The sequence below is a fragment of the Lytechinus pictus genome, chromosome 9 (genome assembly GCF_037042905.1).
Source record: "Lytechinus pictus isolate F3 Inbred chromosome 9, Lp3.0, whole genome shotgun sequence".
In the NCBI taxonomy this organism is placed as follows: Eukaryota; Metazoa; Echinodermata; class Echinoidea; order Temnopleuroida; family Toxopneustidae; genus Lytechinus; species Lytechinus pictus.
The window spans coordinates 6,952,900-6,970,543 of NC_087253.1; the positions used below are offsets into that span (position 1 = coordinate 6,952,900).

Consider the following 17,644-nt stretch of genomic DNA (forward strand, 5'->3'; position numbering starts at 1 on the left):
ACGTACAGGGAGATTGAACCTAGACTTTGAATCTAACCGTAATGTGGACCTCAACACAAGCCTGACTCTCAAGCCATCTTCCTTATACTCTACTTCTTCCGATGATGATCAACAGCAGGCCTCTTCTCCTGATGAGCCCTTCCCTGCCATAATTCCCGTAGAGGATAGCATCTGTGAACCAAAAGTTAGTACTCCTCGACACACTGATCCTGTCTCTAGTGCTACAACCCAACAGGTCATTAAAGAACCCTCGAAGGATCCTGATACCCTGCCCTTCTCTACTAATCGTCATGATCCCTCCCCTGGGACTTCAAGCTCTTCCGCCAATGGCAACGTCCACCCTGATGGTCTTCCTCATGCTCCCTCCTTCCATGGTTTTCGGCATGGTCCTCAAACCTCACCCATATCACTCTTCTGGAAAGGGCCCACTACTCTCTCATGGCAGCCTTACATCTAATGGCTTTCCCGAAGGCAAGACAAGACCCTGTGATCGCAGGAGAAATCAAGATTCTGCACGAGCAAGTGATAGAATGCACTCAGTCGAGCATGAAATTATTGTGCCACACACAAGTCCAACGCAACTAAACCGCACAGCCCCCTCAAACAGTTTGGATCATGGGCCCCTCCCCCACAGCAGAAATGACCGCACTCCTCCCAGACCAATAAACTTGTACTCCCATCCAAAGAGATCACTCATCTGCAGAAATCTCTCCCTCGGTACAATGAACGTAAGAGGGTTTAACACCATTGTTTCGTTTCTTAAAGAGCAACTTCTCCATCTAGACATCTTGGCTATTCAAGAACATTGGCTCCTCGCCCAAAACTGCCCCAAGTTGAACAGTGTTTCTAATGAGCATCTCGTCCTCCACAAGCCCGCCGAGAGAATCAATGGCTCACTTAATCTCCGCACCCAACGTGGGAAAGGTGGTTTAGCCATTTTTATCAGGAAATCTCTGGTTATGGACTGCTGGGAAATCAAGTGCCCGTCACCTAGATTACTTGCTGCTCACGTCAAGGTTAAAGAATCCACAGAAACTTTCACCTTTGTAAGTTGCTACCTACCCTGTGGAGTGTCCAACGCAGATCAAATTGAATATCATTCCTGCCTTTCTCACCTCTCATACCTACTTGAGAGCACTAAGAGCACTTCTGCCATCATTATGGGAGACATCAACGTGGATATAATTCACCCTAACACCAAGAAGACTCTTGCTATCCTTCAGGATTTCCTGAATCGAGAGAACCTCTGTTGTCTTACCTCTAGTCATTTTAGCCCCGACACCTACACCTTCCAGTCCGACGATGGGAGACACAAGTCATGTATTGATACTATCATTGCTCCTTCCAGAGATGAACATCTTTTTAGCAACATCTCAACGGTGGAAAATGACCCAACCAATACCTCTGACCACCTTCTGATCATTGCATCCCGTTCGTATGAAGCCTGCTACTCTGATCGCCGCATTTTACACTCCCAAATCCCCTCCTCGATCCAACGACTCAAAGTTAAGTGGCAGGACGTAGACCAGGCTACCATCGAGGAGATGTATACAGTCCCAATGGAGAAGATATCTCTGAATCTGTTCCGCAGTCTCAGTAACATAGATCATATTCCTCTCTCAGAGGCTGAGAACTTGCTGTCTTCATTTTCTGATTTCATGGTCTCTTACTCTGTGAATCTGCCACACACCCTCCCAAATGGGAAGAAGAAAGGGAAGGCAGAATGGAATGGTGAGGTTAGTCAGGCTTATAAGCTGGCTAAGGAGTCGCGGAAGACCTGGCTACTGACCGAAACCACCAACAAGGACCAGGCCAATGAAGACTGCATCATCGCAAAGAAGTCCTTCAGAAAGTGCTTACGACAGTCCAGAGCGCATTTGAGGAACAATCTTTTCTCTGAAATTGAATCTGCCTCTGCGTCAAACAGCAAGCTATTTTATCGTCTTGTCAAAATTAATCGTGGCTCGGACTCTTTGCATTGTGAAGTTGATCATCTCTCCTACGGCGACCATGATTACAAAGGTGATGAAATGCTTCTTGGCTGGCAACTTTATTTCACTGCCCTTTCCTCTGATGGCTCCAACACCTCTCACATAAGCTCCGCTCAAGGACAATCTCCGGCAGTTTTCCTGCCCCATGAGGATTCCTCTGCTCCTGAGTTAAGACATGGTATCCAACTTACATCAAAAGACCTGGATGAGGCTATCAAGCACCTAAAGTTGGGCAAGGCTGCTGGCGAGGACAATGTTTCTCCTGAACATCTGAAGCACCTGGGTGACACAGCTCGTCGTCTTCTACTTGCCCTGTTCAACACCTTCCTACATCATGCCCACTGCCCGAAAATCTTCAAGCAAGGCCTCATTCCCCCTCTTCACAAGGGTAAAGGGAAGGATCCACATGACCCAAGGAACTACAGAGGCATTACTCTTACATCTGTACTATGCAAACTTCTAGAACTCTGCCTCAAACCACAACTGATACGTCAGCTCTACATCAGCGACACACCCGATCAACTCCAGTTTGGTTTCAGGAAGGGATTCTCATGTGCCCTCACATCCATCTCACTTGAGTTGATCATCGAACTGAACACTGCACATAAATTCCCTACATATCTTGCTCTCCTGGATGCAGAGAAGGCCTTTGACACCGTGTGGCATAGAGGGCTCTTCGAGAAGCTTAAGTCATCTCATCTAGACCCCAGTATTCAGGACATGTTAGAATCAATGTACCATGGGATTGAAAGCAAGGTCTTCTGGAAGGGTGCAGCCAGTAACCCAATCCCCATCACCCAAGGCGTACGTCAAGGAGGGGTCATGTCTCCTTTACTCTACACAGCTTTTGTGGACGGTCTGATCAAGGAGCTGCGAGAGAAGAACCTCGGCAGCTCAATAGACGGCCGATTCTCTGGTGTTGTTGTTCTTGCGGATGATGTCGCACTGGTTGCCAACTCTCCAGACGAGCTTCAGCTGATGCTTGATGCCACATTCAACTATGCAGGGCTCTGGCACTATAAAATCAACCCTACCAAAAGTGCAGTGATTGTCTTCAACAACACCAAACATCCCACAAGATCCTCCTGGACAGTCAATGGAAGTATTGTTGATGTAAAAACCAGTCATCCCCACCTTGGGATCTCAAAATCCGGTTCTCGGTCCGACCTGACCGACAGCATCATCGGAACTGGCCTTCGAGCATTCTACTCCCTGTCTGGCTCTGGGGCATATACTGGCGGCCTCACCCCCATGTTGGTCACACACCTTTGGCGAACCTTCTGTATTCCAAGGATGTTGCATGGCGCTTCTATTACTAAACTCACTAAATCCATGCTGCAGAAGCTCGACAAAGCTCAAACGCACCTATTCAAGAGGGTTCTTGGAGTCCCAATAACAGCTGCAGACGAGATAGTACATCTTCTCACCAACCTCTTGCCTCTCTCCATCCAGATAGATCTCGATAGATTGCTCCTTTTCGGCCAACTCTCCAATTTGGATCACAACCGTTATGAATACCGGACATTTCTAGCAGCTCTCGGAGCATGGACTCCCACTATCCAAATAATCCAGGACACGTTGAGAAAGTATGACCTTCCTGATCTTCACACCAATATCTCGAAACCACTTCCTTACTCCACCTTTAAGAAACTGGTTAAAGATCCAGACCGGACCCGAAAATGAAATTGATAAATTATATACCAATCGAAAGCTTATAAGCTACTAAATACAGCAAGGTATGCTTTATGCATTTTCACCGCTTCCCAGCTGAGTATTTTGCTTGTGAATATTCCAATTATCGGGCTTCGAACCCCGCTTAGAAAATAGGCTTTATTGTGCTTTTCACCTGCCTCGAGACCGTGACGTCACGTTGTGTAAGAAGCGTCGTGATTCCATCGGTTTGTACACAGAAAAACTGGGTGATTTTTTGCTTTCCAGATAACGCATTTCATTCTCTTCACTTCTATTACAGAGGGATATCACATATATTTTTACCCACAAGCTTGAATTTATGAAATCTACAGTTTTGAACTAGTTTTTGCCATATTTTATTTCCTGCTTATTTGGCGCAGATTTCAATTCTATCTGCATTTAGATTATGTATAACAACTTTTCCTGACATAGCAATTTAGGCCCAATAAGAGCCAAACAAAGAAATCACAAAAAAGTTAGTGAATAGTTGTAGGTTTACAACAATTTGAACAGTGAATCATTTTGAGTGCCATTTTCATCTGAAAACGAAAAAAAAAATATGGATTCATAACATGGAAATGGAAGAAAATACCCAATGCTTTTGTACACAAACCTATGGAATCACAACCCTTCTGACACAACGTGACGTCATCATTTCCAGGCGACGTGGGGGTGCTCAATCGAAGCGTACTTTGGAGGAGCAGTTTCTTTGATTTTTATTTAATATTTGTCAGAAATGGAAGGAGATATATGTAATATTTTTGGTATATTTGTATTGTATGAATCATTACCTTTATTTTGATATATGACTGTTTTTACACCGGTCAGGGTCTTTAAGTACAAGATCTATACTGCCGTCAATAATCTCGTCGCACAGGGCACTCGTGCGAAGTCTTCTCTCAAGTTCTGGATCGATCAGATCCCACCCTCCACCAATCTCCTTTATCCGAAGACCACACATTCGCCTGTCATCCGATATGCGCTCATTGTCAGAGCCCAATTGCTTTCGTCCACGTACCTAACTCAATGTCGCCTCTACACATTAGGAAAGTCCTCCACCCATATCTGCCCCCTCTGTGACTCTTATGATGAGACAGTAGAACACTTTGTTGGATCTTGCTCCTCTCTTGGTCACCTCCGCCAAGACTTCATACGCAGAGTCGAGGAGTGTCTCACCGACCACCCAGATTACATGGACTTGTATACAGTTGTTGATCCACACCAATTTTCCTGTGCTACCCTATTAACCCATCAACCTGGTCTCCCTTCCGAAGTGAATAATAGTCTGCTCCTCAGATCTCTCTTTTTCTACATAAAATTCATGACCACCGCTCCAACCTGATGTTGAATCCCTAAATGATCGGACTGGAATTGATTCGTCTCTGAGAATCTCCAAAACAGTGGAGGGATCACCTAAGAGAGAGGTTGAGTGAATCGCCTATGCAAATCAGCCTGTTCCATACAATTAAACGTCATTTGGCATTAATGTTCTAGGGCGCGTTTTTGTCAGCGGGACTTCCACGTTGGTCCGGATTTTATGATCATGCATGATATTCACACATCGAAATGGTTCTACTTCTGTGTTGGATTATGCTCTTAAGAAATTTATCAATACTGATACAAGCAAGTGTACTCGCCATTTGATTGTTACATGTTCCGCACCCAGCATGAGTTCGATAAAGGCAACCGAAAAGCTTTCTTCTGGGTAGATGTTCTACGTTGGTTTATTTATATTGGTATGTACGGCGCCTTTGACGCCTCTGATGTGGACTATCACAACTGGAGACACGCACAACTTCCTGAAAGTAAGTTACATGATAATCATAATGCAAACTATCTTCTTCACAAATGTTTCCATGCTCGCTAGTTCGTAGTATTATATCATAATATATGAATAGTTTGGTTGCAAAAGGGGTTAGGTCCACTTTGGACCATTCCGAGAAAAAAAATGTTTTTTTTTATTCTCACGTATTGCAATATTCTTATGACAAACTGAATTGTCATGATGTACTACCCTATTATGTGAACATAAAATTGGGTATAAAAGAAATCTACCTGTCTTCATTTTTTTTCTATATATTCTTTTAAACTATTAAACGCATCGGACGCATCCTACACGCTCTCTGTTGAACCAGAAAAAACTTCAACAAGAAACCGAATTTATTACCAATTGAACGATAATATGACTCGTTTGTAGGATTTCGAGGCACACCCTTCCTACCAGCATCATAGATGGTTCAATTTTTATTCATTTTTGCACATTGTTGTCAAAATACTGAAGCAGGACCCTGTCATGTTTTCGGCAAGCTACAGCCGGACTACTACATGTATATGATTGCGATACATATACTACGGAATTGTGCGTTCTCCGATACTTCGCGACTAGAGTGTAGTGTGCTTGGTAAACCTTCCGTATATTTATTATACTGCAAGATTGACATCATTTGTTTTATACCCTGAATTATTTGGAAATTAGATGTGAGTATAAACATTCTGAATAACCTATGAGTTATGAACATTATATTGCTGCAATACTTCATACTCGGAGGTAACTGAATCTATATGTATTATATTTCGTCAACTTAACTTATATACAACTGATTTCTACTGTGAGGTGGAGTGTTAACGAAATTTTTCGTCATTTCGTTTATATTTTTCGTCATTGAGTACTTATCATTGATAGACTGAAATACCCTCACACTATTCCAATATGGCGACGCCAAACGACCAGGTAGATGACGCCACAAACAAGCTCATCAATGACATGTTCTCACGCTTTAAAAACGAAAACAAAGATCTGCTTAAGTCTATCAATGTAATCGTTCACGAAGCAGTGAAGGAGGAATTTGACAAACTTCTTGATCGTTTGAATGATCAGGAGAAGAGAATGGTAGATATTGAAGTCGAGATTAAAGATCAAGCTAGAGAGATTAGTCGCCTCTCCGGCATAATTGAAGATCAACGAATAACAATTAATAATCTTCGCTTATCAACTGAGGATTTGGAGCAATACTCGCGCAGAAACTGTCTGCAGTTCTTTGGCGTAGAAGAGCAAAGAAACGAAGACACGGATGACCTCATTTGCAAAATAGCACGTGATCAACTGGGATTGGAGATATCCAAAGAAGATATTGATCGCTCGCATCGGTTGGGTAACCCCAATAAAGCGCAGACAGAGAATGGAAAAGGGAAAGTAACATCGAAGCGCCCTCGACCAATAGTTGCGAAATTTATTTCGTACAGAACTCGCCATGCAGTCATTTCTCGACGTCGTCGTCTGAAAGGTACTCGGGTGGTTATCCAAGAACAACTGACAAAATACAATCTGAACCTGCTCAACTGCGCAAAGAAAAACAAGAATGTACAATCAGTATGGTCCAGTGATGGTCGAGTAATAGCAAAAATAACAACCAACAATGGCAAACCGATGAATAAAGTAATCCGTAACGAAATTGACCTCCGATTCTCATAAACATTTAAATGACATAAAATGAATTATCATCATTTCATTATATAGCTGACAAATAAGAGGAACTCCTATGTTTTGTTTTTCAGCTCCTTCATTGATAATATGGACCGCCTATTTTCTGTTAGGAAGACTTTCTTTGATTGTTTGATTCATCAAATTTTATTATATACAATCTTTTAAGATTTTTTGTGTAATTTATGTTTACATGGTATTACTTTTTTTATCAACAACTTTTGAGTTTGTATCACCTCTTTATGGTCAAGTATCCGTGTAGTAAATGTAATAAACCAGTAAAGAGTAACCAAAAGGCCCTTTTATGTACCTCATGTGAAAAATGGGCACATATAGTGTGCGAGGGAATTCCCAAATCCAAATATGATGATTTAAACGAAACTTTCGAAAACTGGCAGTGTACCGTGTGTATTTTGAAACAATTTCCCTTTTGGGATCAGGAATGTATTCCGTCTGTAGAAAATTACGTTATGAATTGTTCTCATTTTCCAAATAATACCCAAGTTGAAGATCATGCATACAATATACTTACTGATTTTCCAAATGATAAAGGCATTAAGTTAGCTCATCTAAACATCAGAAGTTTGAGAAATAAAATTACAGATGTGCAACAATTTCTTATGTCAAATCCTTTTGATATTTAAGGACTATCAGAAACATGGTTGAACGATGATTGTTCAAACCATATAATATCCATTGATGGTTATAAGATTGAAAGGAAAGACAGGGAAAGTTCTGGTGGGGGTGTAGGATGTTACATCAGTGAGAAATTTAATTACATGAGAAGAATAGATCTGGAAACCAAAGATCTTGAGGTTATGTGGCTGGAGATTAAAAGAAAAAATTGCAGTTCGATTTTTGTTGGTATTTTATACAGGAGGCCTTCCTCAGCAAGTACCTATTTTACCACCCTAGAAGCAAATGTTGAAAAAGTAATATCATTATCAAATAATATCATTTTGATGGGTGATTTCAATTGCAACATGAGTAATAATAATGCATTGTCTAAAACAATTAAGGATATTTGTCATACTTATCAGCTTAACCAGTTAATTAATGACCCCACACGAGTTACACCTCACAGTAGCACAATCATCGATTTAATACTTACCTCAAATTCGATTGAAAGTGTTAAGTCGGGTGTAATCTCTATTGGTTTTAGTGACCACTGTTTGACTTTTGTAGTAGTGAAAGGCAAGCACACAATGTTTCATTCTAAAATAAGTAAATTTAGGTCTTTTCGCAACTTTGATGAAAACAGATTTCGAGATGACTTGAAAAATCAAAACTGGAATGATTTCAATAACGAAAACGTTCAAGTTGACGAACTGTGGTCACATTTCAAATCTTTGTTTACTACTGTAAGTGATAAACATGCACCTTTTATTTCTGTCAGAAGAAAAAGAAATGGAATACCTTGGATTACAAATGAATACATAAATTTGGCACGTGACCGTGATTTCTTTAAGAAAAAGTTCAAAAAAACGAAAAGTGATTATTATTGGAAAAAATTTACTGACTACCTGTTTGAAAATATGAATCATGGTCAGATTACGGGAGCTATATTTTATGATCTAAAAAAGGCATTTGACGTAATTCCACACGAAATAATACTTGATAAACTAATTTTCTATGGTATGAATAATAAGGTGCGTGAATGGTTTAAATCGTACTTGGTCGGAAGACAACAATGTGTTAATATACATGTAGATGATTATTGTAGTGAGTTTTTAACTATGAAATCAGGGGTGCCCCAGGGGTCAATCCTTGGCCCCTTGATCTTTTGTCTATATATTAACGATATTAACAACTTAAGAATTCATAAAAATTCCAAGATTTCACTCTATGCAGATGATACCGTTATTTTTAACAACTCTCATAACTTTTCTGAAGTTCAATTGAATTTACAAAATGACTTTAATTTAATATGCAAGTGGTTTGATATTAATAAGATGTATATTCATCCACAGAAAACCATGGTCATGCCTTTCGGCACTAAAAGAAAGCTAGATAATCACCAATTCAAGATCAAATTATACGATAACTACTTGCAGTGTGTTGATAAAATGAAATATCTTGGGGTTATACTCGACTCGCAACTGACCTGGTCTGACCATGTAAGATATATATGTAATAAAATATCACGTACAATTGGATGTATTCGCCGCATAAAGCAATTAATACCCCATAAAACTCTTGTAACCTTATATTTTGCTTTAATTTTACCACATATTGATTATTGCTGCACTGCATGGGGAAGTTGTTCAAAAACAAATCTTTCCAAACTACAAAAATTACAAAATAGATATGCAAGATTAATATTAAATAAGGATTATAACACACCGCAGTGTACACTTCTTACAACCCTAAATTGGCAATCCGTTGAACAAAGACTTAAATATCACTACTGTTTATTAGTATTTAAAATAATTAATGTAAAAGCCCCTAACTATTTAAAATCTCTTATTACTTATCGCACCTTTAAATATTGTACCCGCTATGCACTAAATTCTCTCCTCGACATTCCATTCCCCAAAACTGAATTCAAAAGAAAGTCATTCTCTTATAAAGCAAGCTCCCTATTTAATAAACTCCCATTTTCAGTTCAATCCACAAATTCTATAAATTCTTTTAAACGAGGTTACCTATTGGCCAAACATTTATTATAACAAAGTATCTTCTAGTATTCTTTCCTTTTTGTTTATTTGTTTTCTTTTTTATGTTTATTTTATAGATTATAACTTTTTATATTGATTTTCACTTGTATTTATATATATTATCATGTTTATGTTCTATTTTATGTTTGTAAAGGGGGAGGGCTTCGTTGTAAAGCAGTTTTATAACTGAACCGAACTACCCTCCACCTTATTTTATCATTTGTTATAAATAAAACATGAATAAATAAATAAATAAATAAATTTAAAAAATCATCATTGGGGACCTAACGCCTTTTGCAAGCAAACTGATATGTATCCAATCTATTTTCATTAAAGAAGTGATGTTTTTATGCCACTTATTCACGTTTTCATGTGAACTGCAAATTATCTTTGTTTTCATCAGAGCTACTAAAAATGTCGAGGTTTTGAGACGGAAAACAATAAAATTTATGAACAATAGACTTAAACCCTTGGGACAAATGTGCTCTTCAGAAGAGTTTGTTTGCGAGTTTATTCTCCCATATGGCAATATTCTTATGCGAAACTAAATTATCATGAAACCCTACCATGAGAACATAAAATATGGTATAAAAGAAACCTACCTGTCTTCGTAATATTTTTGAAATATTCTTTAAAAGAAAATGTGTGGAACTAACCCCTTTTGCAACCAAACTGAAATGGACCTAACCCTTCTTGAAAAAAAAGTGATTTTTCTGTGCCATTTCAGATCACTTTTTAATGGGTATTTTTACTTTTTCTTTGGTATCATCTTATAGAGCTTCTAAAAATCAATATATTGAAATATATATATATAAAGATATTTATATATAATCATAAATTGTTTAGTAAATGCCGTAGAAATAAAATCATACATTTTAAAAGGAACATAGCTCTCAAACAAGAAAGGTAAAGTCACTCTCTTCGTCAGTGCCCATGATCAGACGTGTTTTTCACGACTGTTTCAGAAACGGATTTTGAATTCTCTTTATTTTTGTCTTCATGGGCACTGACGAAGAATGTGACTTTACCTTTCATTTTTGAGAGCTATGCTCCCTTTAAAATGTATGATTTTATTTCTACGGCATTTACTAAACCATTTATGATTATTTTATTCCATATGCCGAAGCAGACGATTTATATATATGATATATATATATATATATATATATATATATAAATGTGTGAAGTTATACATGTACTACAGCTTTGGCAACTCTTTTATATTTAAATATTGTGTGAAAAAAATGGATGAAGAGAACAATGGTAGGCGTAGCTTAAATCAAGGTTCCCCAGAGCTATCTACCCTTTTTGGAAAAATTGGTGATGCCGAAAAAATGTCTCTGCCGGGAATCGAACCCGGTCCCCCAGCTTTGAACGCCGGTGCCTTAACCACTAGACCACAGAGACGGGTTAGTGGCTAGGGCGACCCCGATCCAATTGACCGTCAGATAGACAGATTTTCGACACCATACCAATTATAATTTCCTTTGTCGGGTGAAGGTGGGTTTTGAACAATGACAAGCCGCCATGCCTCAGCTGGATCAAAGCTATTGCTTTGATACAGTACACGTATGGGAGAAAGTATACAAATGTGTGAAGTTATACATATACTACAGCTTTGGCAACTCTTTTATATTCAAATATTGTGTGAAAGAAATGGATGAAGAGAACAATGGTAGGCGTAGCTGAAATCAAGGTTCCCCAGAGCTATCTACCCTTTTTGGAAAAATTGGTGATGCCGAAAGCAATAGCTTTGATCCAGCTGAGGCATGGCGGCTTGTCATTGGTCAAAACCCACCTTCACCCGACAAAGGAAATTATAATTGGTATGGTGTCGAAAATCTGTCTATCTGACGGTCAATTGGATCGGGGTCGCCCTAGCCACTAACCCGTCTCTGTGGTCTAGTGGTTAAGGCACCGGCGTTCAAAGCTGGGGGCCCGGGTTCGATTCCCGGCAGAGACATTTTTTCGGCATCACCAATTTTTCCAAAAAGGGTAGATAGCTCTGGGGAACCTTGATTTAAGCTACGCCTACCATTGTTCTCTTCATCCATTTCTTTCACACAATATATATATATATACATATATATACATATACTCGGCAAAAAAAGTTCTTGGACACTTATAAAAGTTAAAATATTCCATGTAGATATCTGATTAAAGGCAAATTATTGTATGTCATCATGACCAGACAATATTCCTCTTCCAGTATGCCATGACATTTTCACGTGAACAGTCATGCATGGGTGGTTAAATGGTTTAAACAATAGCAATGTTAGAAAATTGCAAGAAATTGACAATTCAAATGCTAATGATCATGGCCATCTTGTAGGCTTACAGTCAGCAATTTCAACAGGTGGTTATCATTTGAATTTAATGTTTGGGAAGCATCATGATATGCATAATGAGATGGATCATTTGGACACTCACTTTCAAGATGAAGCTTTCCAACCAAGAGCGTGCAAGAGCAATAAGAATGTTGCAGTCTGGGCAGTCATTTAGACAAGTGGCTAGATATTTCCAAGTTTCACCAACAATTTCAAATTTTCACCAGCGGTATTCGACTACTAATGAAGTTAGAGAGCGCCCTAGGAGTGGTCGACCTAGGGCCACCACCCCTGCAGAAGATAGGAGGATAAGGATGCTTGCGTTGAGAAGGCGATTTGTCACTGCACGAACTATCGGATCTGAAAATCATGCTGCAAGAGGTCGAGGTGCCCATCGAGTTTCTTCCCAAACAGTCACAAACAGGCTGCATGAACACGGCTTGCACTCCCGACAACCTGCACGAAAACCAAAGCTGTTGCCTCGACACATTCAAGCTCGTTTGCGTTGGGCACGTGATCATGCACGGTGGACAAGACGAGACTGGAGCCATGTCCTTTTCACGGATGAATCGAGACTCTGTCTCCATCATAATGATGGTAGGGTTCGTGTATATTCAGAGACTGTTGTGTGCAGGAGAGGCAACAAGGCCGAGGAGGAAGTGATATGGTCTGGGGTAGAATTACAAAACAGGGTAAGGCACAGCTCATTGTTGTCAACGGAAACTTCACCGCCCAGCCAGTTGTCGTAACCTTTGCTGCAAACCATGGAGGACAGTTCCTTCTCATGGATGACAATGCGCGACCCCATCGAGCAAACATCGTCCAAAGATTTCTGGATGACCACAGTGTTCAGCGCTTGGATCCATGGCCCGCTTGTACACCAGACATGAAACCGATTGAACACTTGTGGGATCAGCTAGGAAAATTGGTCAATCAATAAAATTCAACCAGGAGACACTCTTCAAGATGTCCGGCGTTATCTCCTGGAAGAATGGGACAACATCACCCCAGAACAAATTCGCCGACTTGTGACAAGCATGCGACGTCGATGTGCTAAATTCATACAGAGCCAGGGTGAACAAACGAGATATTGAATTTTCTTTTTTTTATGCCAAGACTTTGCTTTTATCGTTTGATGGATATTTATGCCACATAAACTTTCACAACTGAAAGAATGAATGATCGTCAACAAAACGGAGTGTCGAGTGAGTTTGAACGCTAGCCTGTAAAACCTCTTCATTTTATGAAATTATTGAAATTCAAGCCTTATTTCAAATAAGCAGAACTTTGTTATTTCTTGACCATTTTCTGTAATTGAGGTATCAAATTAAAGACCAGATATTGAACTTTTTAAAAGTATGGTTTACTTTTTAAAACCCAGGTACGGCCCGCCAAGTGACTTTTTGGTATCCCCTTTTCAAATTGTTTTTGCTCACTTATACGTGAATGAGAAATAATCTAAGTAATTTCAGACGAAAGAAGAGATTCTAAGCTCTAAAATGGTAGGTCATTTGTCTATTGTATTTGTGATTAAGTTATGATAATTCATCGATAAATCTCGGTTTCGTTTTTTGTGGGACGCACTGTATATATAGGTATACATTTCTTTTTATAAGATCACTCATGTACCTTATTTTGAGTCAAAATATGAGCGTGGAGCGTTGTGGCTCATTGGATAAGTCTCCGGACTTTGAAACAGAGGGTCGTGGGTTCGAATCCCAGCCATGCCCTAAATTCCTTCGGCAAGAAATTTATCTACATTGTGCTGCACTCGACCAAGGTGAGGTGAATGGGTATCTGGATGGATTTATTCCTTGAACGTTTTAGCGCCGTTTCAGCTTTCAATATGGCGGCTCAGCTACAGCCGGGGTAATATTATGATACCAAGTATCAAAGCGCAGTTGAGTATATGCATATAGTACTTGTGCTATAAATGGACATATCGTATACCTGCGCTATACAGTGCGTATCAAAAAATAGTTTACACTTAGAAAAAATCCTGTAAAATTATACATTTGTAATATCCTGAAGATTTTTCCGCATTTTATCATTGGTACAGATCCAGTTAAGCAGATGACGATCTAACTGTCGAAAATATTTTCGCTTGAGTGAGCACCACTTACTTTTTAAAAGTTCATGAAAAAAGATTTGCGCAGAACTTTGAAATAGTTATGCGAATAAAAGTAGACCTTAATCATGAAGAACACGTGGAATTTAGCTAATAAAATTGTTTTGAAGATACATTTTACCCTTTTAAACTTGTTTCCTTGCCCAAAACTCTTCGAAGAATGCATTGTGCCCCACTCCACTCCCCACACACCGAGGCCATCTCGACGATATTTGCTTTACACTGAGCTGTCATTACATGAAATTGCTTAGGCTTCATTTTCATTTTGTTAATCATTGTCAAGCTTGGAAAAAGTGTGGAGAAACAAGTATTAAAGGGAAAATAAAATGTAAACCCCTTTTAAATGATAAAGATTTAGTGAAACAATGCTGGAGATGTCTGGTATAAACTTTTATTCAGGTTTAGCTATGTCCTCAGATCCAGCTGACACAAAAAGGGTAAAGGTTGTGCTTACTAAGTGTTGAAATTTCAATTGGGTGGCAAAATTGTTACAAAATGCTTAAAGGTATCCATTTTATTTCTATTGACTAAAATTGCAAACGAAATGTATGAGAAATGTTTCGCAGAGTAAGTTTGATTTCGCCCTTCCCCTTCACACAGCGTGAAAATGAGCATTTCTACCCAAACAGATTTTTGCGAGTTTTACAAAAATGGACAGTGCTCACTCAAGTGTAACATTCTGTCAAAACTTTTACTTTTATTGGATAGACGAGACCCAAGCCCAACATAATATGTGAAAAAATTACCCACATCTTGTATATTTTTTAATTCCCAGGGCTTTTTCAAAGTGTAAACTTTTATTAATACGCACTGAATAGCTTTGTGCCTCTTATCACCGCAACGATAACAAGCCACAGTTTTCTGTTCAGGTGGATTTTTAACACTTGCAGTTGACTGTTTCCACGCACCAGGCTGTTTCTGTCTACGCTTGGGCTTAAACTTCACTGCGTTCACACTATCTGCAGGTGTATTCAGTGCTCGAGTCTCTCGTGACGCAGATTCCATCTGACGTGCAATTGTCATAGCAGACTGAAGAGTAAGAGACGGCTCGATCAGAAGCCTTTCCCGAATTCGCTCTGAGTTGGTTTTTTCCACCAGTTGATCCCGAATGAACTCATCTCGATGATCACCAAACGCACAGGTAAGTGACAGAGACCGGAGTGCACAAACATATGTTTCCACAGGCTCGTCTGGCATCTGGCCTCTCTGTCGGAAACGGTAACGTTCTGCCACAACATTAACCGTTGGTAGAAAATGATTATCTAGTCTATCTATGGCTTCTGCATATGAACAAGACTCACCAGCACCGGTTTCTGTAGATGACCCAGCACTAGCAGAAGAGGTCCCCGATGAGGTAGATGGTAATGTATGAAACACCCGCTGGCCCTCCGCTCCGAGACAGTGGAGTAGCAAGGCACGGCGACGGTCCTCGTTAAATTTGTTGGCAGCCGATGCAACGAGATACACGTCAAAGAGTCCCTTCCATTGTTTCCATGGCATAGCAGGAGTGCCTTGAGAAGGTAAAAAGTATGGCGGGGGTTGCAAATTCGCCATCTCGTCGCCAATGTTCAATACCAGTCCATAACTACAGTAGAGGTCTAAATAAGACAAGAATTCACTCTGCAAATTCCAACACAAACGTTACTTTAATCGGCATCCATTTTACTACACGATTTCCTTGTGCACCCTATTTCGGGTCTCCTCGCACTAGTCTTCATTCAGACTGTATACACAACAGCAGTACAAGGCTACAGGTGAATAATAGGAAGATGAAGACAGAGGCGTCGATCCTGGGGGGGGGGGGGGGGGGCAGGGGGGGGGGGGCGATCGCCCCACCAATGAAAATATTGGGGGGGGGGCAAACATATCATTTTGCCCCCCCAATAATTCCGGATATGCATTAAAAAAAAACAAGATTGTAATGTTCAGCAAGCGAGATTGAGATACACAACTCGTTCTTTATTTAAAATCGTGCTCAAAATGTCCGCTTTTCAGATTGGAATATAAAAATTTTCAGCTCGCGCTTCGCGCTCGCATCATTTCTGTAGCAAAAACCCATACTTTTCATGATTAAATTGGTGAATGTAAATGTCCCATTTTCAGTTCTAAGCCTCAAAAGAACTGCTTCAATTTGCAATCATCTTTTCTTGGATATATAGCTTGTTCTTTATCAAAAACGTCCAGTAAACTGTCATTTTTTCAGATCGAAATATCAAAATTTTCAGCTCGCGCTTCGCGCTCGCATCTATTCTCTTTTAGATACAAATCTTAATCATTGGTACCAAAAATGCTTAGAATATCAAGTTTTCAGCTCAGAATATAAAGAAATTTGAGCTCACTCTCGGCACTCGTACTATCTGTGTAGTGAGTTACGTGTCTGTGTCTCATGAGTCATACATATACAGTGCGTCCCAGAAAAAACGAAACCGAGATTTAGCGACGATTTATCATAACTTAATCACAAATACAATAGACAAATGACCTACCAATGTAAAGCTTAGAATCTCCTCTTTCATGTGATATTACTTAGATTATTCATCATTCACGCATGAGTGAGCAAAAACAATTTGAAGAAAGGATACAAAAAACTCATTTGGCGGGGGGTATCTGAATTTCAAAAAGAAAATCACATGTCTTAAAAGTTCAATATCTGCTCTTTAATTTGATGACTCAATCACAGAAAATGGTCAAGAAATAACAAAGTTCTGGTTATTTGAAATAAGGCTTGAATTTTCTTAATTTCATTAAATAAACTGTTTTCACCGGTTTCCCACAGAAGCTATCGCATGGTTAACAAAAGACTTAATGCATGGCTGATCGTAAACAAAACGGAGTGTCGAGTGAGTTTGAACGCTAGCCTGTAAAACCTCTTCATTTTATGAAATTATTGAAATTCAAGCCTTATTTCAAATAACCAGAACTTTGTTATTTCTTGACCATTTTCTGTAATTGAGGTATCAGATTAAAGAGCAGATATTGAACTTTTTAAAAATGTGGTTTTCCTTTTGAAAGCCAGATACAACCCGCCAAATGACTTTTTGGTATCCCCTCTTCAAATTGTTTTTGCTCACTCATGCGTGAACGAGAAATAATCTAAGTAATATCAGATGAAAGAGGAGATTCTAAGCTTTACATTGGTAGGTCATTTGTCTATTGTATTTGTGAATAAGTTATGATAAATCATCGCTAAATCTCGGTTTCGTTTTTTCTGGGACGCACTGTATATAGATATATACATATATATATATATATATATATATATATATATATATATATATATATATATATATATATATATATGTGTGTGTGTGTGTGTGTGTGTATATATAATATATGTATGTGTGTGTGTGTGTGTGTGTGGGTGGGTG

At 39.3% G+C, this 17,644-nt stretch overlaps 1 protein-coding gene across 1 annotated transcript; it reads left to right on the forward strand.

Moving 5' to 3' along the window:
- Positions 1–290: 290 nt before the first annotated feature.
- On the forward strand, positions 291–3,674 carry LOC129267838 (uncharacterized). The gene has a single exon (XM_064105040.1). The coding sequence runs from the start codon at positions 291–293 to the stop codon at positions 3,672–3,674; it is 3,384 nt and encodes a 1,127-aa protein (XP_063961110.1).
- Positions 3,675–17,644: the final 13,970 nt, after the last annotated feature.

What these genes read in the sequence shown, in the direction of transcription:
- LOC129267838 (XM_064105040.1), top strand. Translation starts at nt 291, where the DNA reads ATGATCCCTCCCCTGGGACTTCAAGCTCTTCCGCCAATGGCAACGTCC.